General features: G+C 45.0%; 1 protein-coding gene across 1 annotated transcript in view; it reads left to right on the top strand.

Annotated features, from left to right (window-relative positions):
• The window catches only part of CADM3 (cell adhesion molecule 3), a 121,597-nt gene that overhangs the window by 85,338 nt on the left and 14,278 nt on the right, over positions 1–21,981 (top strand). Inside the window, exons 2-8 of the mRNA XM_058160072.1 lie at positions 3,577–3,717; positions 8,928–9,080; positions 10,549–10,686; positions 12,908–13,078; positions 15,855–15,945; positions 19,565–19,734; positions 21,711–21,836. Of these exons, the coding sequence (XP_058016055.1) occupies positions 3,577–3,717; positions 8,928–9,080; positions 10,549–10,686; positions 12,908–13,078; positions 15,855–15,945; positions 19,565–19,734; positions 21,711–21,836 (990 nt within the window). The remainder of the gene's footprint in view (positions 1–3,576; positions 3,718–8,927; positions 9,081–10,548; positions 10,687–12,907; positions 13,079–15,854; positions 15,946–19,564; positions 19,735–21,710; positions 21,837–21,981) is intronic.

Here is a 21,981-nt window from a genome sequence, read left to right on the forward strand (position 1 = left end):
GTTGCGAAGGCTGAAAGCCAAAACCAGCTTGTTCTTTTGCTGTCTGGGGAGGAGGAGAAAGAGAGGAAAAAAGTTTTTAAAAAAAGAAAGAAAACCGATCTTTTCCTTCGCTGCCACCGTGTGCGTCTTCCTTGACCCAGTTTTGGAGAGAGACACACACACACACACACCCCTGCTTCTCGCCATAACTCCACCTTGCCCTCGTTCGGTTTAAGCCGGGAAGATTGACAGCTGAGGAGTGACAAGGATCCATCCTGGATGCATATATTCTGAGCTAGGAAGACAATGCAAAGACCGTCTCTCTTCCCATGGCAACTAAAAAGCCAGAAACTGGGGGGATGACTTCTGACAGCGGAAGGTAACTAAGCTCACGGCGGCACGAGTATTAACGCTTCGGATGACGAGAAGACGGAGGGGAAAAAAGGAAGATGAACCCAGCACATCTGGCGTGGACCTGGTTTCTCACCTCCGGGGGATGGAAGGATCTCTTTGGAAAGCCTTTCTATCCCAGGGTTGGCTAAATGGACGGCTCTGATGAAAGCAAAAGGACACCGTTAATTTTGTGTCTGCTTGGAAACCGTTTCTGGACTTCATGCTTGAGGTGGGGGGGGAAAAGATGAAACTTTGCCGATTAGATCGGTTTGTTGTTATAGAAACAAGCTAATATATATGACAGATTAGGGCCACAACTGAGCTCAGGATTTCTGTGGCTAAACGAGGCGGTTGTTCAGGGTGCTTTGCCTCCATTTTACGACCTTTCTTGTCACGGTCGCTAAGTGAATTTCTGCAGCTGTTAAGTGAGTCACATGGTGGTTAAGTGAACTTGGCTTCCCCCTTGGCTTTGCTTGACGGAAGGTCACAAAAGGGGATCGCGTGACACAGCGACGGACGTAAGTATGAACCAGTTGCCGAGCATTTTGATCACGTGCTGCAAGGATGCTACAATGGTCATAAGTGTGAAAAACGGTCACAAGTCACTTTTTTTCAGGGCTGTTGTAACTTTGAACGGTCACTAAACAAACCGTTGCGAGTTGAGGACCGCCTGTATTATATCAAAGTAAAAAGTTGAGGTTTTATACTATTACTTTTTATTCAAAAGAAGTGGGGAGTTTTCCTGAAACATAATTTTCTTTCTTTTTCCCCTTCTCCTACACATTTTTCCCTTCCCTTTTCCCTCCCTTGTTTTCCTGTTATTTTCTTTTGCATTTTATATTATACTTCGATAAGCTAATAAAATGTTGGGGATGGGAAAACTTTCTATCCATGCCATGCATCTGCAAGCTTTGGGAAGGCATCGGGTGTTGTGGCCCGCCTGTGGCCAGCGGCGCTGTCAGCAGAGTTGGACAGTCAAGAGGTTGGGGAGGAACGTGGGCCAGTCCTGGGGGGCTGGGGAAAGCTCGGACGAGGACTCTGCGTTGGCGGCAGAGAGGGTGTCGTATCCCACTCCTCCTCCGACGGCCGGGTCTGGGAAGTCTGTATCAAGCGTGGCCACGAAGCCTCTGCAGCTTTGCCAAAGTCCTGTCAGAGTTCTCAGAGCAGGCAGGAATCCAAGGTGTGACTTCAGCAAACCAGATGAGACTTTGCTTGACTCAAGGAATGCCAAAAAGCAGATCCTTTATATAGGCCATGGGGTGTGGCTCCATGACTCAGCACTTATCCAGGCCTGCCCCTCCCTTCCTTTTGCTGACGTCGCCTCTCCATTCTCCGGAAGCGGGAATCCGTCCACTGTGTCTTTCCGTCCTCCTGCTCTGCTGCCGGCACTTCTAGCACATGGCTGGCTTCTTGCTCATACGATGTAGGAGGGAGGTTTGTTTGCTCAGTCTGTCCGGGCATGGTGCCAGCGCTGGGGGCTGGAGACATGCCAGACCATTCTTCCTCACTATCAGTCTCTGGATCAGATAGCAGGAGATGGGAGGGGCCCGGCTGAGGAGAGGAGGGCGGGCAAGGCACAACAGAGGGCTAGACAGCAGCGAGGCAGAGGAACAGCTGGAGCCCATTCCCAGTGTGTGCATGCACAGAGCTGCCAGGAGACAAGAACAACTCAGAAAGCAGGGTCGACTCAGGAGTAAAGCCACACCTTGGAGGTGATCGGCCCCTCCCATAGGAAACAAAAGAGGAGCGTACAGGGAGGGGGCTTTTGCAGGAAACCATTCATTCATTTCATGACTCTAAGAAACTCTGTGCCAAGTTTGGCCTTGTACTGCGGGTTGGAAACAAATTACGTGGCAGCTTGCCAAACGAGATAAGGTCGGTGTTGAGAAATATTCCTTTGGAAAAACTGTTTTGGACAAACCTCGCTGACTGTGAATGAACAGGAATTCACAGTCGTGTAAATAAAAGAGGTTTTGCAGGGACCAGTTCCTGCCTCCTGCTTGTTAAGGGAAGCCTAGGTCAGAACATTGGGGTATGACCACCAAACCCAATTTAGCAATTGGCAAAGGAGCCAGAAACTGGCGTGAACTGGTTGGCATCTGAACCTGCCATTTTTTATTTTTATTTTAAATCTGTCTACAAGCAAGGTTTCTTTGACCACCGCTTAGGGGGCGCAGGAGATATTGGGGGACCCCCAGTTCTCGTCGCAGGAGGACAACTTTGGGAAGTCTTCGCTGCCAGAGTCGCGACCCAGCGGGCCTTCTTCTGCAAATCTAATTTCGCCGTTTCAACCAAGCCCGATTGCGCCCACTTGGCGAAATTCCTTGGCTGGCTGGCCTTGTCATGTGAAGTGTTAGAAGCTTCTCTCTGTGTGTGGCTGTTTGTGAAGAGCTGCCTCTGAATAGCAACACGGGGGCAGTCCGGCCGAGACAAGGGACTTGGTTGTTTGTTGGGGGTTTTTGGGAGGGCGGGGGCGGCTGGCAGCAGAAGGAAGCTCTGGGCTTGGGAACCCGGCCAAGAGATGTTTGTGAGTCCTTCAGAGGATAGATGGCCTGCCTGTGGGGGCAAAAGGAGGGAGGAACTGGAGTGGGGGGGGCATGACCTGCCTTTCCTGGATTAACTACTACGTGGTGGAGAATGTGCTGAGATGAAAGTCACCCCCAGCATTTTTTGGAAGAGAGGAGAGGAGAGGGGGGGTGTCAATAAAAATGCTTTGGCTTGGAAATCTTAAGGGGTCAATCACGAAAGGAAGTTTTTTCCTGTTTTGCTGGCGCTGCCGAGAGAGTCAGCAGCAGTAACAGAGCTGGAAGGGACCCTGGAGGTCATCTAGTCCAACCCCCCGCTCACGCAGGAGACCTGTATTAGCGATTCGAACCGCCGAACCGCCGACCTTTCTGATCGACAAGCTCAGTGTCTTTAGCCACTGAGCCACCTAGTTCTTAGTTCCTTCGCTGGTCAAATAAGCTGTGGGAAACGGAAGAAAAGGGTGCGTTGGCTAGCATCCAAAGCTGACCTAAGCTTCTAGTCCTCAAGACGTCAAAAGAGGAGGAGAGGCTGGCAACTCCTCCTTGCTGACCAAAAAAAACAAAACAAAAAACGAGTGGGTTTCAGGGTTGGGTGAAGAAGGGACCAAAACGAGCTTTCGACGATGCCCCTAAATTGTGTCTCAATCTCTGCGCCCATTTTTTCTTCTTTTTTTAATAGGAAGCCAGCCGGTGACCTCCGATGAAGTTGTGGTGGCAGGTTCGAAAGTCGTCCTCTCCTGCAAGGTGGAGGACCCAGAAGACTCCTCACTCCAATGGTCCAATCCTGCTCAGCAGACACTCTATTTTGGAGAAAAACGAGGTAACACCGGCGGCATCATTCCCCCCCCCATCCTGGCCTAGAAGCAGGAAGCCGACAGCTGTGGCTACTGCCGGTGACAGTCCCCAAATTTATTTACCGTGATGTATCCTTAAATCCCCCAAAATAGGGAAACGCCGTAGACCTTAGGGCCTCTGGTGGCTCAGACTGCTAAGACAGTCTGTTATTAACACAGCTGCTTGCAATTACTGCAGGTTCAAGTCCCACCAGGCCCAAGGTTGACTCAGCCTTCCATCCTTTATAAGGTAGGTAAAATGAGGACCCAGATTGTTGGGGGCAATAAGTTGACTTTGTATATAATATACAAATGGATGAAGACTATTGCTTAACATAGTGTAAGCCGCCCTGAGTCTTCAGAGAAGGGCGGGATATAAATGCAAATAAAAAATAAAAAAAATATAAAAAAAAGACCTGTAACGACGAACCTGTGGCATGCGGAGCCATATCTGTGGGCACATAAGCGTTGCCCTAACTCAGCTCCAGTTGATTTTCAGGCCTTCTGCACCCACCAGTCTTTTTTCAGCCTCCAGGGGGTGAGGGAGGCTGTTTTTGTCCTCCCCAGGCTCCAAGAAAGGCTCTGGAACCTGGGGAGAGTGAAAAACCGGCCTACCAGTGCACCGGTAACCTTTTTGCTATTGCACGCCAAAAACGGGAGGAGCGCGGGGAGGGCACATTTGAATGTCTGGGGGGCGCGGGGCACAGGGGGCATTGAATCATGTGTGGGCATGCACACACGGGACCCCCTGCGCTCCCCCCGCTTTTGGCACACGACAGCCAAAAGGTTAGCCATCCCTGCCGTAGACAAACATGCCATTAGTCACCTGCCAAATCCCCCCTGGTTCCATTTGGAAGCGGGTTTTCGCAAACCGAGCATCTGTTTTGCCACGCTTTATATTTTCTGGCCCTTTTGCAAACCTGTCGCCTTTTCTTCCGTGTCCAAATCTGCCGCTTTGTCGTCACGGAGAGAAAAGTAAAAATCCAGCAGCCTCTCGGAGAATCTCGACTTGGTGAAATAAAAGAAAAATAAAGCATTTCCTTCAGTGGGGATTTCTCCTGCCTGGCTAAAGGAGACAAGGGGATTATCTACAAACAACCTGAAAGGTGTCCATTTTCCCTGCTCACCTGCAGCAATTCATAAAAAAGATGCTGAGACTCTAGAAAGAGTGCAGAGAAGAGCCACAAAGATGATTAGGGGACTGGAGGCTAAAACATAGGAAGAACGGTTGCAGGAACCGGGTATGTCTAGTTTAATGAAGAGAAGGACTAAGGGAGACATGATAGCAGTCTTCCAATCTCTCAGGGGCTGCCCCAATAAATTATTATGTTATGAAATTGCCTATATGGCGATTTATTTTCTCCCATCTGGAAGCTATTAATATGCTAGGAACACAATACATTTTTTTTTATTGTTGATGTAATCTATGTATTTTCAGTTAGCCTCCTCTTTCACACTACCCGGCATGACAAACACATTCGAAAGGCCACGCTTGAAAACCACACCTTAAAAAGCAAAACAATTTGCTTTAAAAGAGCCCAGATCAGCTACTTTTAAAATCTTGGAGAGTTTGGTGGGAGCGTGGGAAGTTTGATCTAAACTAAAGATGAGTTATTTTGGATCACACGTATCTAATTGACCGGACAACCATTTATCTGAAATGGTTTGAACAGGGGGTTGGACTAGAAGATCTCCAAGGTCCCTTCCAACTCCTATTCTATTCTATTCTATTCTATTCTATTCTATTCTATTCTATTCTATTTTCTCTATTCTCATTCTATTCTTTTCTATTTTTCTCTTCTCTTCTCTTCTAATTCATTATTCCATTCCATTCCATATTTTCTCTTCTCTTCTCTTTTCTCTATTCTCTTTTATTATATTCTCTTTTCTCTATTCTTCTCTTCTCTTCGCTTCGCTTCTCTTCTCTTCTCTCTATTCTATTTTATTATATTCTATGTTCTCTATTCTTTTCTTCTCTTCTATTTTCTCTATTCTCTTCTTCTCTTCTCTTCTCTTCTCTTCTCTTCTCTTCTCTTCTAATTCATTATTCCATTCCATTCCATATTTTCTCTTCTCCTCTTCTCCTTTCTCTATTCTGTTCTATTCTATTTTTCTATCTTCTCTTCTCTTCTCTTATCTTCTCTGTTCTATCTTCTCTTATCTTCTCTTCTAATCCATTATTCCATTCCATTCCATATTTTCTCTTCTCTTCTCTCTTCTCTATTCTATTTTATTATATTCTCTCTACCCTTCTCTTCTCTTTTCTTTTCTTCTCTTCTCTTTTCTTCTCTTCTCTCTATTCTATTTTATTATATTCTATTTTCTCTATTCTTTTCTTCTCTCCAATTTCTCTATTCTCTTCTCTTCTTCTCTTCTCTTCTAATTCATTATTCCATTCCATTCCATATTTTCTCTTCTCTTCTCTTCTTTCCATTTCCTATCCTATCCTATTCCGTTCCATTCCATTCTTTTCCATTCTTATTATGCATTACAAGTAGGATACAGACTTGAAGCCGTGATAAAAGTTAAACAGATTAAACTTTTTTTCTTCTTCTTGCCATCCTCAAAGCAAGCCTACTCTAGACAAGAATTCCCAAGCCGATGATTTTGCTCCAGGCTTTGCGTTGAGAAAAACACTGGCTGCTGTTAATTTGTTGAATTGCTGAGATGTTTATCTGAATGTGATCTATGATTTATTGATTAATGCCCCGGCCCTATAAATCTGGGGGGGGGGGAACCTATTGATTTTCATACGGTAAATTCCAAGGATGTCATGTCATGTCATGTCACACTATCTTTAATAGTATTTACAATGGTTGTGGATCTCTGGGTTGTTTTTTTTCCCTTTGTTTTGATTTGCAAGGCAGGGAGAAGTTTGGTTTTTATTTTTCTTTCAATTTATTCCCTTCGTTTCCTTCAGTCTGCAACCCCGGCTGGCGTAGCAATTCACTGAAGCCGTGGCTTGCTAGTTCCAACTTTTGTTTGTATATTTGAAGGTGTGAAAATGAATGTTAGCAGGAAGGGCCCTTTGCAACAGCCTGTCTCCTAAGGAAGTGTCACGCAGAAAGATTTTGTAGTATTTTTGTGTGTCTGGAATTCACACAAATCCAGGTGGCTCTGAACAATTTGCAACCTCTTCCCAATTCCTTTGCCGCCAAATGTCCCCTAAACACAGACTTCTCGCCTTCCACTAGAGCGTGCAATTCCATCCAGGGCGTATTTTTCTTACTGCCACAAATACAGCATTCTTCGTTATTCTCTGTAATTACGGGTGTCAAATGTCTAGTTTATATCTAATTTAATGAAAAGAAGGACTAGGGGAGACACGATAGCAGTGTTCCAATATCTCAGGGGATGCCCCAAAGAAGAGGGAGTCAAGCTATTCTCCAAAGCCCCTGAGGACAGGACAAGAAGCAACAGATAGAAACTAATCAAGGAGAGAAGCAACTTAGAACTAAAGAGAAATTTCCTGACAGTTAGAACAATTAATCAGTGGAACAACTTGCCTCCAGAAGTTGTGAATGCTCCAACACTGGAAATTTTTAAGAAAATATTGGATAACTATTTGCCTGAAATGGTGTAGGATTTCCTGCCTGGGCAGGGGGTTGGACTAGAAGACCTCCAAGGTCTCTTCCAACTATGTTATTATGTTATAAATTCTCTAGATCGGTGTTTCTTCAGCTTAGCAACTTTAAGATGGGCGGACTACAAGACCCAGAATTCCCCAGCCAGCCATGGGAATTCTGGAATCCCAATGCACCACCACTGAAATAACCATTAGATGGCAGCAAGGAGATTCCCCTCTCTTTGTTGTCCTCTAGTGGTCACCCAAAGCTTTGCCACTCCAATATGGTGATTGGAAGAACTCTGGGAGTTGAAGTCCTCTTAAAGTTGGCAAGCTTGAGAAACGCCGCTTTAAGGTTTAAAACGAAATCTGTATATTTTTGCATTTCAGAGCTTTCCATGGTTTTATATTTCAGTTGTGGTTTAGAATCCTGACCTGTACGTTTTTCCAGGATAGGAAAAGAATCTAAACTTTTTCAAGCTGTTGAAAACAGTAACAAATGCCCTTGTTTTGTTCTGGGTTTTTTTATAGTCTTTTATAACAAATATTAACTGGTTTTATGTATTTATTCACTGTTTTAGCTTTGTTGTTTGCCGTCCAGAGTTGTTTCAGTGAGATGGACTGAATAAATTAAAGATGATAGGTAGATAGGTAGATGATAGATAGATAGATAGATAGATAGATAGATAGATAGATAGATAGATAGATAGATAGATAGATAATAGATGGATGGATGATAGATAGATAGATAGATAGATAGATAGATAGATAGATAGATAGATAGATAGATAGATAGAAACAGAGACAGACAGACATCGATGATAGACAGACAGACAGACAGACAAACAGATATCTATATATATAGAGAGAGAGATAGACAGACAGACAGATATAAATGATAGATATAGATAGATAGATGATAGATAGATAGATAAAAAGATAGATGCTAAATAGATAGATGATGGAGATAGATAGATAGATAGATAGATGATAGATAGATAGATAGATAGATAGATAGATAGATAGATAGATAGATAGATAGATGCTAGATAGATAAATAGATATAGATAGATATAGATAGATGATAGATAGGTAGGTAGATAGGTAGGTAGGTAGGTAGATAGATAGATAGATGATAGAGAGAGACAGACAGACAGACAGACATATAGATGATAGATATAGATAGATAGATGATAGATAGATAGATAGATAGATAGATAGATAGATAGATAGATAGATAGATAGATAGATAGATAGATAGATAGATGCTAGATAGATAAATAGATATAGATAGATATAGATAGATGGTAGGTAGGTAGGTAGGTAGGTAGATAGATAGATAAATGATAGAGAGAGAGACAGACAGACAGACAGACAGACAGACAGATATAGATGATAGATATAGATAGATGATAAATAGATAAATAGATACAGACAGACAGACAGACAGACAGACAGACAGATATAGATGATAGATATAGATAGATGATAGATAGATAGATAGATAGATAGATAGATAGATAGATAGATAGATAGATAGATAGATAGATAGATAGATAGATAGATAGATAGAAAAGCCTAAGGTGACCCTCTCTTCCCCCTCTCTAACTCCCCCTCCTTCCTTTGACCTAGCATTGCGAGACCTTCGGATCCAGCTGGAGAATTCGACGGCCAACGAGCTGAGCATAAGTATCGATAACACCACCCTGGCTGACGAGGGGGAATATACCTGCACGATATTCACCCGGCCCGTACGGACTGCGAAAGCGATGGTCACCGTCTTGGGTGAGGCCAAGGGGTCAGTGGCGAGCCGTGTGCAAAACGGGAGGGTCCGTTCCCATAACATTTCAGTCTTCCCCGTCTGGAATATCCCACTCATCTCCCGCCTTGGGCTCTCAAGCCCCAAATTTCCCTCCGTCTTGGAAACGCAAGCAGTCCTCGACTCCTCCCCCTCCCCCGCCGACAAATTTTCCGTTGCTAAGCGAGACAGTTGTTGGGAGGGAGCTTTGCCCCGCCGTATGACTTTTCTCACCACGGGGGCTAAGCGAATCACGCAGTTGGTCGTTAAGCGAATCCGGACTCCCCCCCAGGGGACTTGGCTTTGTCAGAAGGGCGCAAAACGGGATCGCACTGCCATCGGTACATGCCAGTTGCCGAACGTCTGAATTGTAATCACGTGACACCCCCTCCCGCCGGGGGATGTTGCGACGGTCGTTAAGCGTGAAAACTGGCCATGAGCCCCCTCTTTTTCAGTGCCGTTGTCCTACTTCACACGGTCACTAAACGAGTGGTTGTAAGCTGAGAACTACCTGCATGTGTCTGAATACAGGCACACGAGTTGCAAATTCCCAAGGGAAAATGAGAATGTATTGGGGGAGGGGGACTGAAATGTTCTAGGAATGGAATTGTACTGTTTTGTACATCCCAGAGACAAAATTATTCTTGGAGAAGCAGCAACAATTGTGACATAATTTAATTAGAAGTAGAATTCTTTTATCGGCCAAGTGTGATTGGACACAAGGAAATTGTCTTTGCTCTCCGTGTACATAAAGAAAAAAACTAAAATATATTCGTCAAGAATCATAAGATGCAACACTTAGCGATAGCCATAGGATACTAATAAGCAAGCAAATCATACTAGGAAACAACGGACGCGGTGGCTTAGTGGCTAAGACGCTGAGCTTGTCGACCGAAAGGGTTCGGCAGTTCAGCGGTTCGAATCCCTGGTGCTGCCGTGTAACAGGGTGAGCTCCCGTGACTTGTCCCAGCTTCTGGGACAACCTAGCAGTTCGAAAGCACTTAAAAAAAATGCGAATAGAAAAACGGACCACCTTTGGTGGGAAGGGAACAGCGTTCCGTGTGCTTTTGGTGTTTATGTCATGCCGGCCAGATGACCACGGAGACGTCTTCGGACAGCGCTGGCTCTTCGGCTTTGAGCACCGCCCCCTAGAGCCAGGAACGGCTAGCACATACGTGCCAGGGGAACCTTTACCCTTACCTTAGGAAACAATAAAAACAATATAAGTTGTAAAGATACAAACAACATGGATATAGCCACAAGTGGGAAGAGATAGGTGCTAGTAAGGATGAGAAGAACTACAGTTCTTAGTTGTTAATTTGACGGTGTTAATGAGTTATAATTTCGCTCCAAATTTAGAGGCGTTATTCTTTCTGGGAACAAACGCTTCGAACTTCCCGTCTTCTCCGGGATGCTTTTAAGTCGCTAGTCCTCATCGTTCCTCTTTTCTTCCAGGAATCCCACAGAAACCCCAAATCTCGGGTTACTCAGGTCCTCTTAGGGAAGGAGACGTGGCCGTCTTGACGTGTCTCTCTTCCGGCAGTAAGCCAGCAGCTCAGCTCAGATGGAACAAAGGTGAAAAACTCCTGACAGGTAAGTTGCCAACCTACTACTATTTAAAAATCTAAGGAGGATGGCTGTCGTGTCCCGCTCCTCCGCTGATAGCCGGGTCGGGGAAGTCTGTATCAAGCGTGCCTCTGCAGCTCTGCCAAAGTCCTATCAGAGTTCTCAAGGCAGGCAGGAGACCAGGAAGTGACTTTAGCAATCCAAGTTAGACTTTGCCTGACTCAGAGAATGCCAGAAAGCAGATCCTTTATATAGGCCATGGGGTGTGGCTCCATGACTCAGCACTTATCCAGGCCTGCCCCTCCCTTCCTTTTGCTGACGTCGCCTCTCAACTCTCCGGAAGCAAGGATCTCTCCAGCCTCCAGTTGTTGGCAATCCTAGCTCATGACTGGCCTCACATTCTTCAGGCTCACATGCTGTGGGGGAGGGGTTTAGTTGCTCCGTTTGCCTGGGCATGGTGCCAGGACTGGGGGCTGAAGGCACGTCAGGCCCTTCGTCTTGCTCAGCCTGTCCGGGCATGGTGCCAGGGCTGGGGCCTGGAGGCATGCCAGGACATTCTTCCGAACTATCAGCGTCCGGCAGGAGATAAGAGGGGCCCGGCTGCGGCAGGGGGAGCGGGCGAGACACAACAATGGCAGACTGGGTCATCCGGTTCGTTTTCCACCTACTTGTGAAATCTTCATCGAATTGAGAGCGATACCTTTATCGTTCAGGATTCGCAGGTAGACTGCACTTGAACATGGAGGCACAGATGCTAGTTTTCCTTTCTGGTTTAGCTCCGTCTTTCTTTAAAGCCAATTAAACCAGGTTGTGACTCTTAACATACAGTGGCCTTGACCAGGAGATCTCTTAATTAATGCCTAAGCAGGGGGCTGGACTAGAAGACCTCCAAGGTCCCTTCCAACTCTCTTCTCTTTTCTTCTTTTCTTTTCTCTTCTCTTCTCTTATATTCTATTCTGTTCTGTTCTGTTCTGTTCTATTTTCTATTCCATTCTCTAAGTAGTAGCAAAGTACGGGCCAATATAAAACCACTTAATTTTGTGATGTGGGAACTTACAGGTTACCCTGCTGAGCTTAAGTTTCCTGCCATTACTTAATTGTAGTCATATTCGTAGAAGACCCTTGCAGTCTTCTAAGAAATCGTATACACAAACACACAATTCAAAATTGAGTTGTCTCGGTTGCCTTTCACACTCCACGTTCCTTTTTCCTTCCCCCCTCCCCCCCCCCTCTCTCCACTTTTCCTTTAATGTTGCGTCTTTCTATACCATAATCTTGAAATTTATTTATAGAACAAATGAGCTGGAAGGGACCTTGGAGGTCTTCTAGTCCAGCCCCCTGCTCAAGCAGGAGAACCTATCCTATTTCAGATAAGTGACTGTCTAGAGTCTTCTTAAAACCTCCAGTAATGGAGCGCCCATGATTTCTGGTGGCAAGCTGTTCCACTGGTTAATTGTCTTCATGGTTAGGAAGTTTCTCCTTAATTCCAGGTTGCTTCTCTCTTTGATTAGTTTCCATCCGTTGCTTCTTGTCCTGCCCTCTGGTGCTTTGGAGAATAATTTAACCCCCTCCTCTTTGGGGCAGCCCCTCAAGTAGGCTGCTCTGGAATACAGAGAGGGGGCAGAACCAGCTTTTAATATACAATAGGACCTCTTGCAAAGGTGAAGTCTTGATTTTTGAGGCGATAAAAAAAAAAATCAGGATAATTTAGATGGGATTGTTGATTCGGGAGTTGGACTTTCTAAGTCAAAAACAATCCCCTAAGCACATTGTGATCCAGAATCTTAAAGGATGCATTTTGATCAGTGGTAAAATCCTCCGCGGGTTGCCACCGGTTCGCTGCCCGGGCATGCGTGGTACATGCCAAGTGCACGCTTCATGCAGAAAAAGGAGCCTTTTGAAGGTAAGTAGAACAGTGAGGGGAGGAACGGCTGTGCCGCGTGATTTAGATTTGCTAGAAAGCAGGATTTCCTGCTTTCTAGCAAATCTAAATTGCGCGGCACAGCTGATCATCAGAAATACTGATTCGGACGAACTGGTAGCTGTTCTTTTCTTTTTGGTACCGGTTCACCCAAACCAGTAGCTTTTATTACTATCGGTACGCCCGAATCGGTGCGAACCGGTAGCATTTCACCCCTGGTTTTGATGTCCTTTTGCACCTAAGTCATTGCCCTCTCTCCTCTCCTTTTGCTAAACCACCAATCTTAGTTGTTGTTTCTCTCTCTCTCTCTCTCTCTCTTCCAAACAGGGCAGCCATTGGAAGTCTCCAAAGATGCCAACGGAAAAACCTTTACGGTCACCAGCCAAGTAGAAATTACGGTCGGCAAAGAGGACGACGGTGCGAACGTCACCTGTACGGTCGATCACTCGTCTCTGCAAATCTCTGAGAAATCGGCTTTGCAGCGTCTCTCCGTCTTTTGTGAGTGACCCGGGTCAAACCTGTGATTTTAGTTCGAAAATCTTGCCGGATTTTGACAGTTCTAAGCCTGCCACCCTGTTTCTCAACCTTGGTCCCTTGCAGATAGGTGGACTTCAACTCCCAGAGTTACTCCCACCCCGTTTGTAATGCCTTTCCTTTTTTTCATGTTTTATTTTATTTATATAATTCAATTTTCATCAAACGGTGTGTGTTCTGGGTACAGTTATGTTTAGATAGTCCTGTTACACCTTTGTTGTGATAATTCATCTCCATCATATTGATAATATAATAAAATTCATACTCAACATCATCTTCATTAACAACTCTCCACTTTACCATTTCCTCTTTTTATATCTCCTCCTTTCTAACTTCTGTTTCTGTTATCTAGCCATTGACCCAGGGATAAAATGCTCCCGGTTCGGACCGGATCTTCGGCTGAAAAAATGCTTTTAAAAGTAAAAAAAAAAAAAAAGCCTCTGATGATCGTGCGGCTCAGCTGGGATCGGCAGAGCCTTTGCAAAGCATTTTTTCTACAACCTCTTCGGCCGAAGAGGTTGTAAAAAATTGTCGTGTCCCACTCCTCCGCTGACGGCCGGGTCAGGGAAATCCGAATCAGGCGTGCCTCTGCAGCTCTGCCAAAGTCCTAGCAAAGTCCTCAAGGCAGGCAGGAGACCAGAAAGTGACTTCAGCGAAATATGTTCGACTTTGCCTGACTCAGAGAATGCCAGAAAGCAGATCCTTTATATAGGCCATGGGGTGTGGCTCCATGACTCAGCACTTATCCAGGCCTGCCCCTCCCTTCCTTCTGTTGCCTCTGCCTATCAAGTCTTCTGACGCGAGGGTCACTCCAGTCTGCAGCTGTTGGCAATTGACCTCCCTCAGGCTCACATGCTGTGGAGGAGGAGGAGGGGTCTAGTTGCTCCGTTTGCCTGGGCATGGAGCCAGAGCTGGGGGCTGGAGATACTTCCTCCTCTTCAGCCTGTCTGGGCATGGAGCCAGGGCTGGGGCCGGGAGGCATACTAGGACATTCCTCCGTGTTCGGAAGCAGATAAGAAGGCCCCGGCTGTGGTGAGATTGGACGAGACACAACAAAAATGCTTTTAAAAGGTTCTGACGATCAGGCAACTCAGCTGGGAACGTCAGAACCTTTTAAAAGCATTTTTTTCTACAACCTCTTCGGCCGAAGAGGTTGTAAAAAATTGTCGTGTCCCACTCCTCCGCTGACGGCCGGGTCAGGGAAATCCGAATCAGGCGTGCCTCTGCAGCTCTGCCAAAGTCCTAGCAAAGTCCTCAAGGCAGGCAGGAGACCAGAAAGTGACTTCAGCGAAATATGTTCGACTTTGCCTGACTCAGAGAATGCCAGAAAGCAGATCCTTTATATAGGCCATGGGGTGTGGCTCCATGACTCAGCACTTATCCAGGCCTGCCCCTCCCTTCCTTCTGTTGCCTCTGCCTATCAAGTCTTCTGACGCGAGGGTCACTCCAGTCTGCAGCTGTTGGCAATTGACCTCCCTCAGGCTCACATGCTGTGGAGGAGGAGGAGGGGTCTAGTTGCTCCGTTTGCCTGGGCATGGAGCCAGAGCTGGGGGCTGGAGATACTTCCTCCTCTTCAGCCTGTCTGGGCATGGAGCCAGGGCTGGGGCCGGGAGGCATACTAGGACATTCCTCCGTGTTCGGAAGCAGATAAGAAGGCCCCGGCTGTGGTGAGATTGGACGAGACACAACAAAAATGCTTTTAAAAGGTTCTGACGATCAGGCAACTCAGCTGGGATTGTCAGAACCTTTTAAAAGCATTTTTTTCTACAACCTCTTCGGCCGTAGAAGTTGTAGAAAAAAATGCTTTTAAAAGTTAAAAAAAGAAAAAAGTTGGCCATGCCTACCCAGTCACATTACCACTACCCCACCAAGCCACGCCCACAGAACCGGTAGTAACAAATTTTACATTTCACCCCTGAGACAGTTACCCTATAACATGTACAAAACGTTCTATAGGTGGCACTTGCCACCAGCTAGATTGGCAAAGATGTTCCCCAATATCTCGCCATTATGTTGGAAATGCAAACAGCAAAAGGGAACGTATTACCACACGTGGTGGCCCTGTCACAAAGCGAAACAGTATTGGAGCACAATTAAATCACAACTAGAAGAAACCATTAAACAAAAATCTAGAAATGAGACCAGAAACATTTGATACTAGGAATTCTTTCAGGGTCCTATGAAAAAGAAATACGGTATTTAATTATTCAGATAATTACAGCAGCCCGAATAGTTTACACGCAGAATTGGAAAAACAGTAATATACCAACCGATGATAATGCAATTAGGAAAATTTTGGAATGTGCAGAAATGGATAAGCTTACGAAGGAGAGGCAAGAAAAAGAGGAAGCAGAATATTACCTACTATGGGTGAAACGGTGTAAGTGGCTGGAGGAAAAAGTAAAAAAGACCACGAAAGACTGAATAATGGTTGAAATAGGAGTCGAAATATAGGCACAAACAGGAGGAAACAAAAACTGTTGGAAAGGAAATTGCGTACACGTTTATGTCCATGTATGTATGTCAATGAAATAATTAATATTGGAAATATACGTATCAAAGATACATTAGGATTAGGGAGAAAAAAAATGTGTAGAGTATTGGTTACCGCTGCAAAACAGTTGAAAAGAAAAAAAGTGTTCAAATTTTAACAGAAAAAAGAGACGTGCGTGGGGGCTCAGTAATTCTGCTTACTGGTTTTCCTCTTTTTTTTTTTTTCTCTCCTTGGTCTTCTCCTCAGACAAACCGACGGCAAAGATCGAACCCAAACCGGAGCATCCGCAAGAAGGAGACAGTTTAGTGCTACACTGCAAAGGGGAAGGCAATCCAATGTAAGTTTCCCGCTCTCGCCGTTAAAATGCCATTTTTCCTCGGGCCTCTCTCCGACCTCGCAGAGCGCACCCCTCTCTCCGTGGTGCTGATGGTTTCAGAGAAAGAAACCAGAAATATCTCCTTAATAACAGATTTACAAGGGACCTTGGAGGTCTTCTAGTCCAACCCCCCCAGCTCAAGCAGGAGCTTCTGTACCATGCAACCAGGCAAGCCGTTCCATTGATTTCATTGTTCTATTAGGAATTTCCTCCTTAGTTCTAGGTTGCTTCTCTCCTCTGTTCGTTTCCATCCATTGTTTCTTTTCTTCTTTTTTTCTTTCTTGTTTCTCTTCTTTCTGGCAGCCCCTCAAATATTGGAACACAGCTACCATGTCTTTTCCTGCTATGGCGAACGCACTGGATTCTTTCCTTTTCTATTTGTTCGGACACCTCCCACACCTCCAACCGTTTGAGAAGGTGTCTGAGATTGGAGTGCAAAATTAGACGTCCTTGCTCAAGACTGATTTTGCAACGATGGGGAAAATTTGGGGGGGGGGGTGGGGGGGTTGCAAATAGCTGCCTTTCACTTTTGGGAGGAAGAAGGGGGATGCTGGGTGATGGGGCAAACGTTAACAGAATAACAGAGTTGGAAGGGACCTTGGAGGTCTTCTAGTCCAACCCCCTGCTTAGGCAGGAAACCCTACCCCACTTCAGACAAATGGTTATCCAATCTCTTCTTAAAAACTTCCAGGGTTGGAGCATTTGTAACTTCTGGTGGCAAGCTGTTCTACTGATTAATTGTTCTCACTGTCAGGAAATTTCTCCTTAGTTCTAAGTTGCTTCTCTCCTTGATTAGCTTCATCTATTGCTTCTTGTCCTGCCCTCAGGTGCTTTGGAGAATAGGTTGCTGATCCCCTCATTTTTGTGGTAGAATAGAATAGAATCTAACTATCTATCTCTCTGTCTGTCTGTCTGTCTGTCTGTCTCTCTCTCTCTGTCTCTATCTCTATCTGTCTGTCTGTCTGTCTCTATCTATCTCTCTGACTGTCTGTCTGTCTCTGTCTGTCTCTCTCTCTCTCTCTCTCTGTCTCTCTCTCTCTGTGTGTGTCTCTCTCTTTCTATCCATCTATCTAATTATTTCTCTCTCTCTCTCTCTATCTATCTATCTATCTCTCTATCTATCTATCTTTCTGTTTCTGTCTCTCTCTAACTATCTATTTATGTCTGTCTGTCTATCTATCTATCTATCTATCTATCTATCTATCTATCTCTCTGTGAATTTTTTGCTGTAACAAAATAAATTGATCCTTCTATCCAAATCTTTCCCAAGGCTTTAAAATTAAGCTGCTTTTTAAAACAGGTGGAGCTGTGTGGGACAGTTGCGATTTTGAGTTTGCAGGTTGTTGTTGTTTTTTTCCTCTTCTTTCACAACCACCCCGCTGGGAGAAGCAAAATTTTGGCAGCCCACGTAAAGGAGAAGGCCAAATGAGGAACCTTTGCATAATTGTTTTTATTTCATCTTTTTACCACCACCCCTTTTTTTCCCCCCAATTTGCTCTGCTTTAAGGGAGAAGCAACGTTGCTGGGGAGGGCACATTAGCATGCAGCCAGACTTCTGGCTATGGCGCTTTTCACATAGCATTTTTAATATATCATTAACCATGAGGACTACAAGCTTGGGTGTTGTTGCTTTTTAAAAAGTCCTGGAGATCCTCTGGAAGTGAAATTTAGTGGCCCTTTGGCTCTTTTCTTTGTCCTGTCCTACAGAATTGTGCTTGTGTTTTGCTAGGGTGTAAATAGCACAAGTATATCTGTTGTTTTATTTCTCAGCTGCCTACATACTCTCTCTCTCTCTGTGTGTGTGTGTGTGTGTGTGTGTGTGTGTGTGTTTGTGTGTGTAACATTTATTATAATTTGAAACCATAATTTCAGCTGCCTACATACTGTGTATGTGAGTGTGTGTGCTTTCAGAGCCCTGCAAAAAAATAATAAATGGTTTATGACCGAATAAATGTCCTGCAGCAGCAAAAAAAAAAAAAAAACCCGAAATGAAATTAAAAAATAAAACTAGAAGCCAAGAAACAAATGCCAGGTTAATTTTGGAGGGGGCGGTGGGTGGAAATGCAGATACCACATGCCTGGTGTAAGTGAATTTCTGGATTTTTCCATGGTGGCTGTTAAGTGAACGCTCTGGTCATTAAGCAGCGTTGAATGAGTGTTTTTCTGCTGGAAACAGGCGAAAACTTTGCAAATAGTGGTCACAAGACTGCAGAACATCATTTGTATAGGCGACCTGTGTGACATGCAGGGGGCAGCGGAACCACTTTTGACCACCAGGGGGTGCTTTACAGCAGGGAGAATCCAACCTTGGGCAACTTGTGGACTTCAACTCCCAGAATTCCTTAGCCAGCTGAGGAATTCTGGGAGTTGAAGTCCACAAGTCTTAAAGTTGCCACGGTTGAAGAGTCCCGCTTTCATCTTCATTTAACGACCCCATAATCCCTTGCGGGGCGGAGTCTGGGCAACTGAATGGAGCTAGCCGAGTGTTTTAATGGCCGGATGCCCTTCCTGTTGCCAGTGCGGAGTTTTGTTCAGCAGATATATTCTCAGTGTGCCCAGAGAGAGAGATATCTGCCTCTACGTAAGATCAAACTCACAGCCCTCTTAATTGTGAGGCGAGAGCTCCACCTCTAGGCCACCGCGCCACTCCTTGGACAGTCCCGCCTTACATGCCCCAAATTGGTTGTTAAGCGAGGACTGCCTATAAACAAAGCCCAAAATAAACGCCTCCCGTTCTCTTTGATTTTATTTATTTATTTATTTATTATTCATATTTGTATACCGCCCTATCTCCCGAAGGACTCAGGGCGGTTCACAGGCACATAAAACATTTATATACAAATTAAAATAATCATTAAAAAACTTATTCTAATGCCCAATTATTAAAAAATAGAAATATAAATATTAAAGCCAATTTAAAACCCCTATAAATTTAAAATCTAAGCCAGTCCTGCACAGATGAATAAATGTGTCTTGAGCTCGTGACGGAAGGTTCGGAGGTCCGGATGTTGACGGAGTCCTGGGGGGAGTTCGTTCCAGAGGGTGGGAGCCCCCACAGAGAAGGCCCTTCCCCTGGGCGTCGCCAGACGACACTGCCTAGCTGACGGCACCCTGAGGAGTCCCTCTCTGTGAGAGCGCACGGGTCGGTGAGAGGTATTCGGTAGCAGTAGGCAGTCCCGTAAATAACCCGGCCCTATGCCATGGAGCGCTTTCAAGGTGGTTACCAAAACCTTGAAGCGCACCCGGAAGGCCACAGGTAGCCAGTGCAGCCTGCGCAGGATTGGTGTCATATGGGAGCCACGAGGGGCTCCCTCTATAACCCGCGCAGCCGCATTCTGAACTAACTGCAGCCTCCGGATGCCCTTCAAGGGGAGCCCCATGTAGAGAGCATTGCAGTAATCCAGGCGAGACGTCACGAGGGCGTGAGTGACCGTGCATAGGGCATCCCGGTCTAGAAAGGGGCGCAACTGGCGCACCAGGCGAACCTGGTAAAAAGCTCTCCTGGAGACGGCCGTCAAATGATCTTCAAAAGACAGATTCACTTGTTTGAGATGGTCTCTCCTTCTTCCTTCCCTTACAGCCCCCAGGATTACAAGTGGGAGAAGGACGGTGTCGACGCCCCCTTGTTGGATGCTCAAGATAACATCCTCGCCTTCCCCAACTTAAACAAAAGCGACAGTGGGACTTATATTTGCTATGCTTCCAATCTTGTGGGCAACTCCATTGCGAGATACACCCTCTCCGTCAGCGGTAAGCCGTGTTTTCTAAAGCCCCTCGGCTAAGTTGATTATACCAACAGAATAACCGTGTTGGAAGGGACCTTGGAGGTCTTCTAGCCCAACCCCCTGCTCAAGCAGGAGACCCGACACCTGTGATGGTGGACCTATGGCACGCGTACCACAGGTGGTACACAGAGTCATAGCTGTGGGCATGTGAGCATTGCCCTAGCTCAGCTCCAGCGTGCATGTGCATATTGGCCAGCTGATTTTCGGGCCAATATCAGTTGGGAAATGGGCTGTTTCTGCCCAATTTCCCTTCTGGAAATCGGGAAACGGGCCGTTTCTGGCCTCCGGTGTTGGGGAGGTCATTTTCGCTCTTCCCAGGCTCTTAGAAAGCCTCTGGCGCCTGGGGAGGGCAAAAAACAGGCCTTCTGTTCCCACTGGAAGTTGGGAAACAGGCCGTTTCTGGCCTCTGGGGGTGGGGAGGTCGTTTTCACCCTCCCCAGGCTCCTAGAAAGTCTCTGGAGCCTGGAGAGGGCAAAAAACTGGGCCTCCCGGGCCCACAGGGCCATTGCGTGCCAAAAGCGGGGGGAATGTGGGGGAGGGCGGGGCACATTGAATTATGAGTGTGGGCAGGCGCGTGCGCTACACCACCCCCCCTGCGACCCCCACTTTTGGCACATGACAGCAAAAAAGTTAGCCATCCCTGCCCTGCACCATTCTGGACCAACGACTGTTCAATTCAGAACCTCCCATGTGTTTTTTGTGAGGAAAATGCCAACCCTTGACGAATTCTTTTACTTACGGCCAATGCCTAAAGCCTAGATTTCTGCAACAGGCAGAAAATGCAGCCGGATTGGAAAGGTCATTAACCCAAATACACACCATTAAAAATTAACTTCGGACAATACCCAGAGTCATTAAAAATTAATCTACAGCAATCTAATAAAAGCCCCTAATTTTGTTATGAAGATTAGCCTACCAGGGGGTCCTGGTGGATACAGCGGAGGACGGACATCCATATTTGTCCTGGTTAGCAACTTTTATTGCACCAAGAAACCTGGAGGTGGTAGTGGTGGGGAAACTAAACTGAAATCCTCAGAAAAATCAATTCTTGCTCTCTACAATTGGGAAATGAAAAAAGAAAATCCAAAAGTATTTAGTTTACATTTCATCTTGGCCAAGAACTTGGAAATGGTCATAATTCTCGACCAGCCTTAGTTCTCTTCTCTTCTCTTCTCTTCATTCTATTTTCTATTCTATTCTATTCTATCCTATCCTATTCAGAATCCTATTTGATTTTATTTGATTTTATTCTATTTTATTTTCTATTCTTTTCTATTTCTATTTTCTTTTCTATTCAGAACCTTATTTTATTTTATTCTATTCTATTTTTCTATTCTATTCTATTCAGAATCTTATTTTATTCTATTCTATTTTCTATTCTATGCTATTTTATTCAAATCCTATCCTATCCTATTCCATTCCATTTTCTATTCTGTTCTATTCTATTCTATTCTATTCAGAATCCTATTTTATTTTATTCTATTCTATTCTATTTAGAATCCTATCCTATTCCATTCCATTCCATTCCATTTTCTATTCTATTCTATTCAGAATCCTATTTTATTCTATTCTATTCTATTCTATTCTATTCTATTCTATTCTATTTTTCTATTCTATTCTATTCTATTCAGAATCCTATCCTATCCCATCCCATCCCATTCTATATTCTATTCTATTCTATTCTATTCTATTCTTTCCTTATTGTTATATTCTATTCTTCCCCTATTCTATTCTATTCTATTCTATTCTATTCTATTCTATTCTTTCCCTATTCTATTCTATTCTATTGTATTCTTTCCTTATTCTATTCTATTCTATTCTATTCTATTCTATTCTATTCTATTCTATTCTATTCTATTCTATTCTATTCTATCTCTGTTTTCTATTTTCACTTTGGTTTGGCCACTGAGCCTCACCTCCTGTTTCTATCTATCCGGATAGATGCTAGTCCCATGACACCGCAAAGGAGCAGCTACCATGCCATTGTTGGGGGCGTCGTAGCCTTTGTCATCTTCTTCCTCCTCATCCTCCTCATCGTTCTCGGACACTACTTGATTCGGCACAAAGGTAAGGGCCGCTCCCTCTCGTTCCATCTTCATGTGTCTTGGAGTTCCACTGGCCTGGCTCTTAGCTGTTCATTCAGATAGAAGCCCGGTCGATCTGTTGCCCAGATTGGAGGCGTACGACTTAGTCCCTCAATTTACAGCCTCTC

The sequence above is a fragment of the Ahaetulla prasina genome, chromosome 17 (assembly GCF_028640845.1).
Source record: "Ahaetulla prasina isolate Xishuangbanna chromosome 17, ASM2864084v1, whole genome shotgun sequence".
NCBI lineage: Eukaryota > Metazoa > Chordata > Lepidosauria > Squamata > Colubridae > Ahaetulla > Ahaetulla prasina.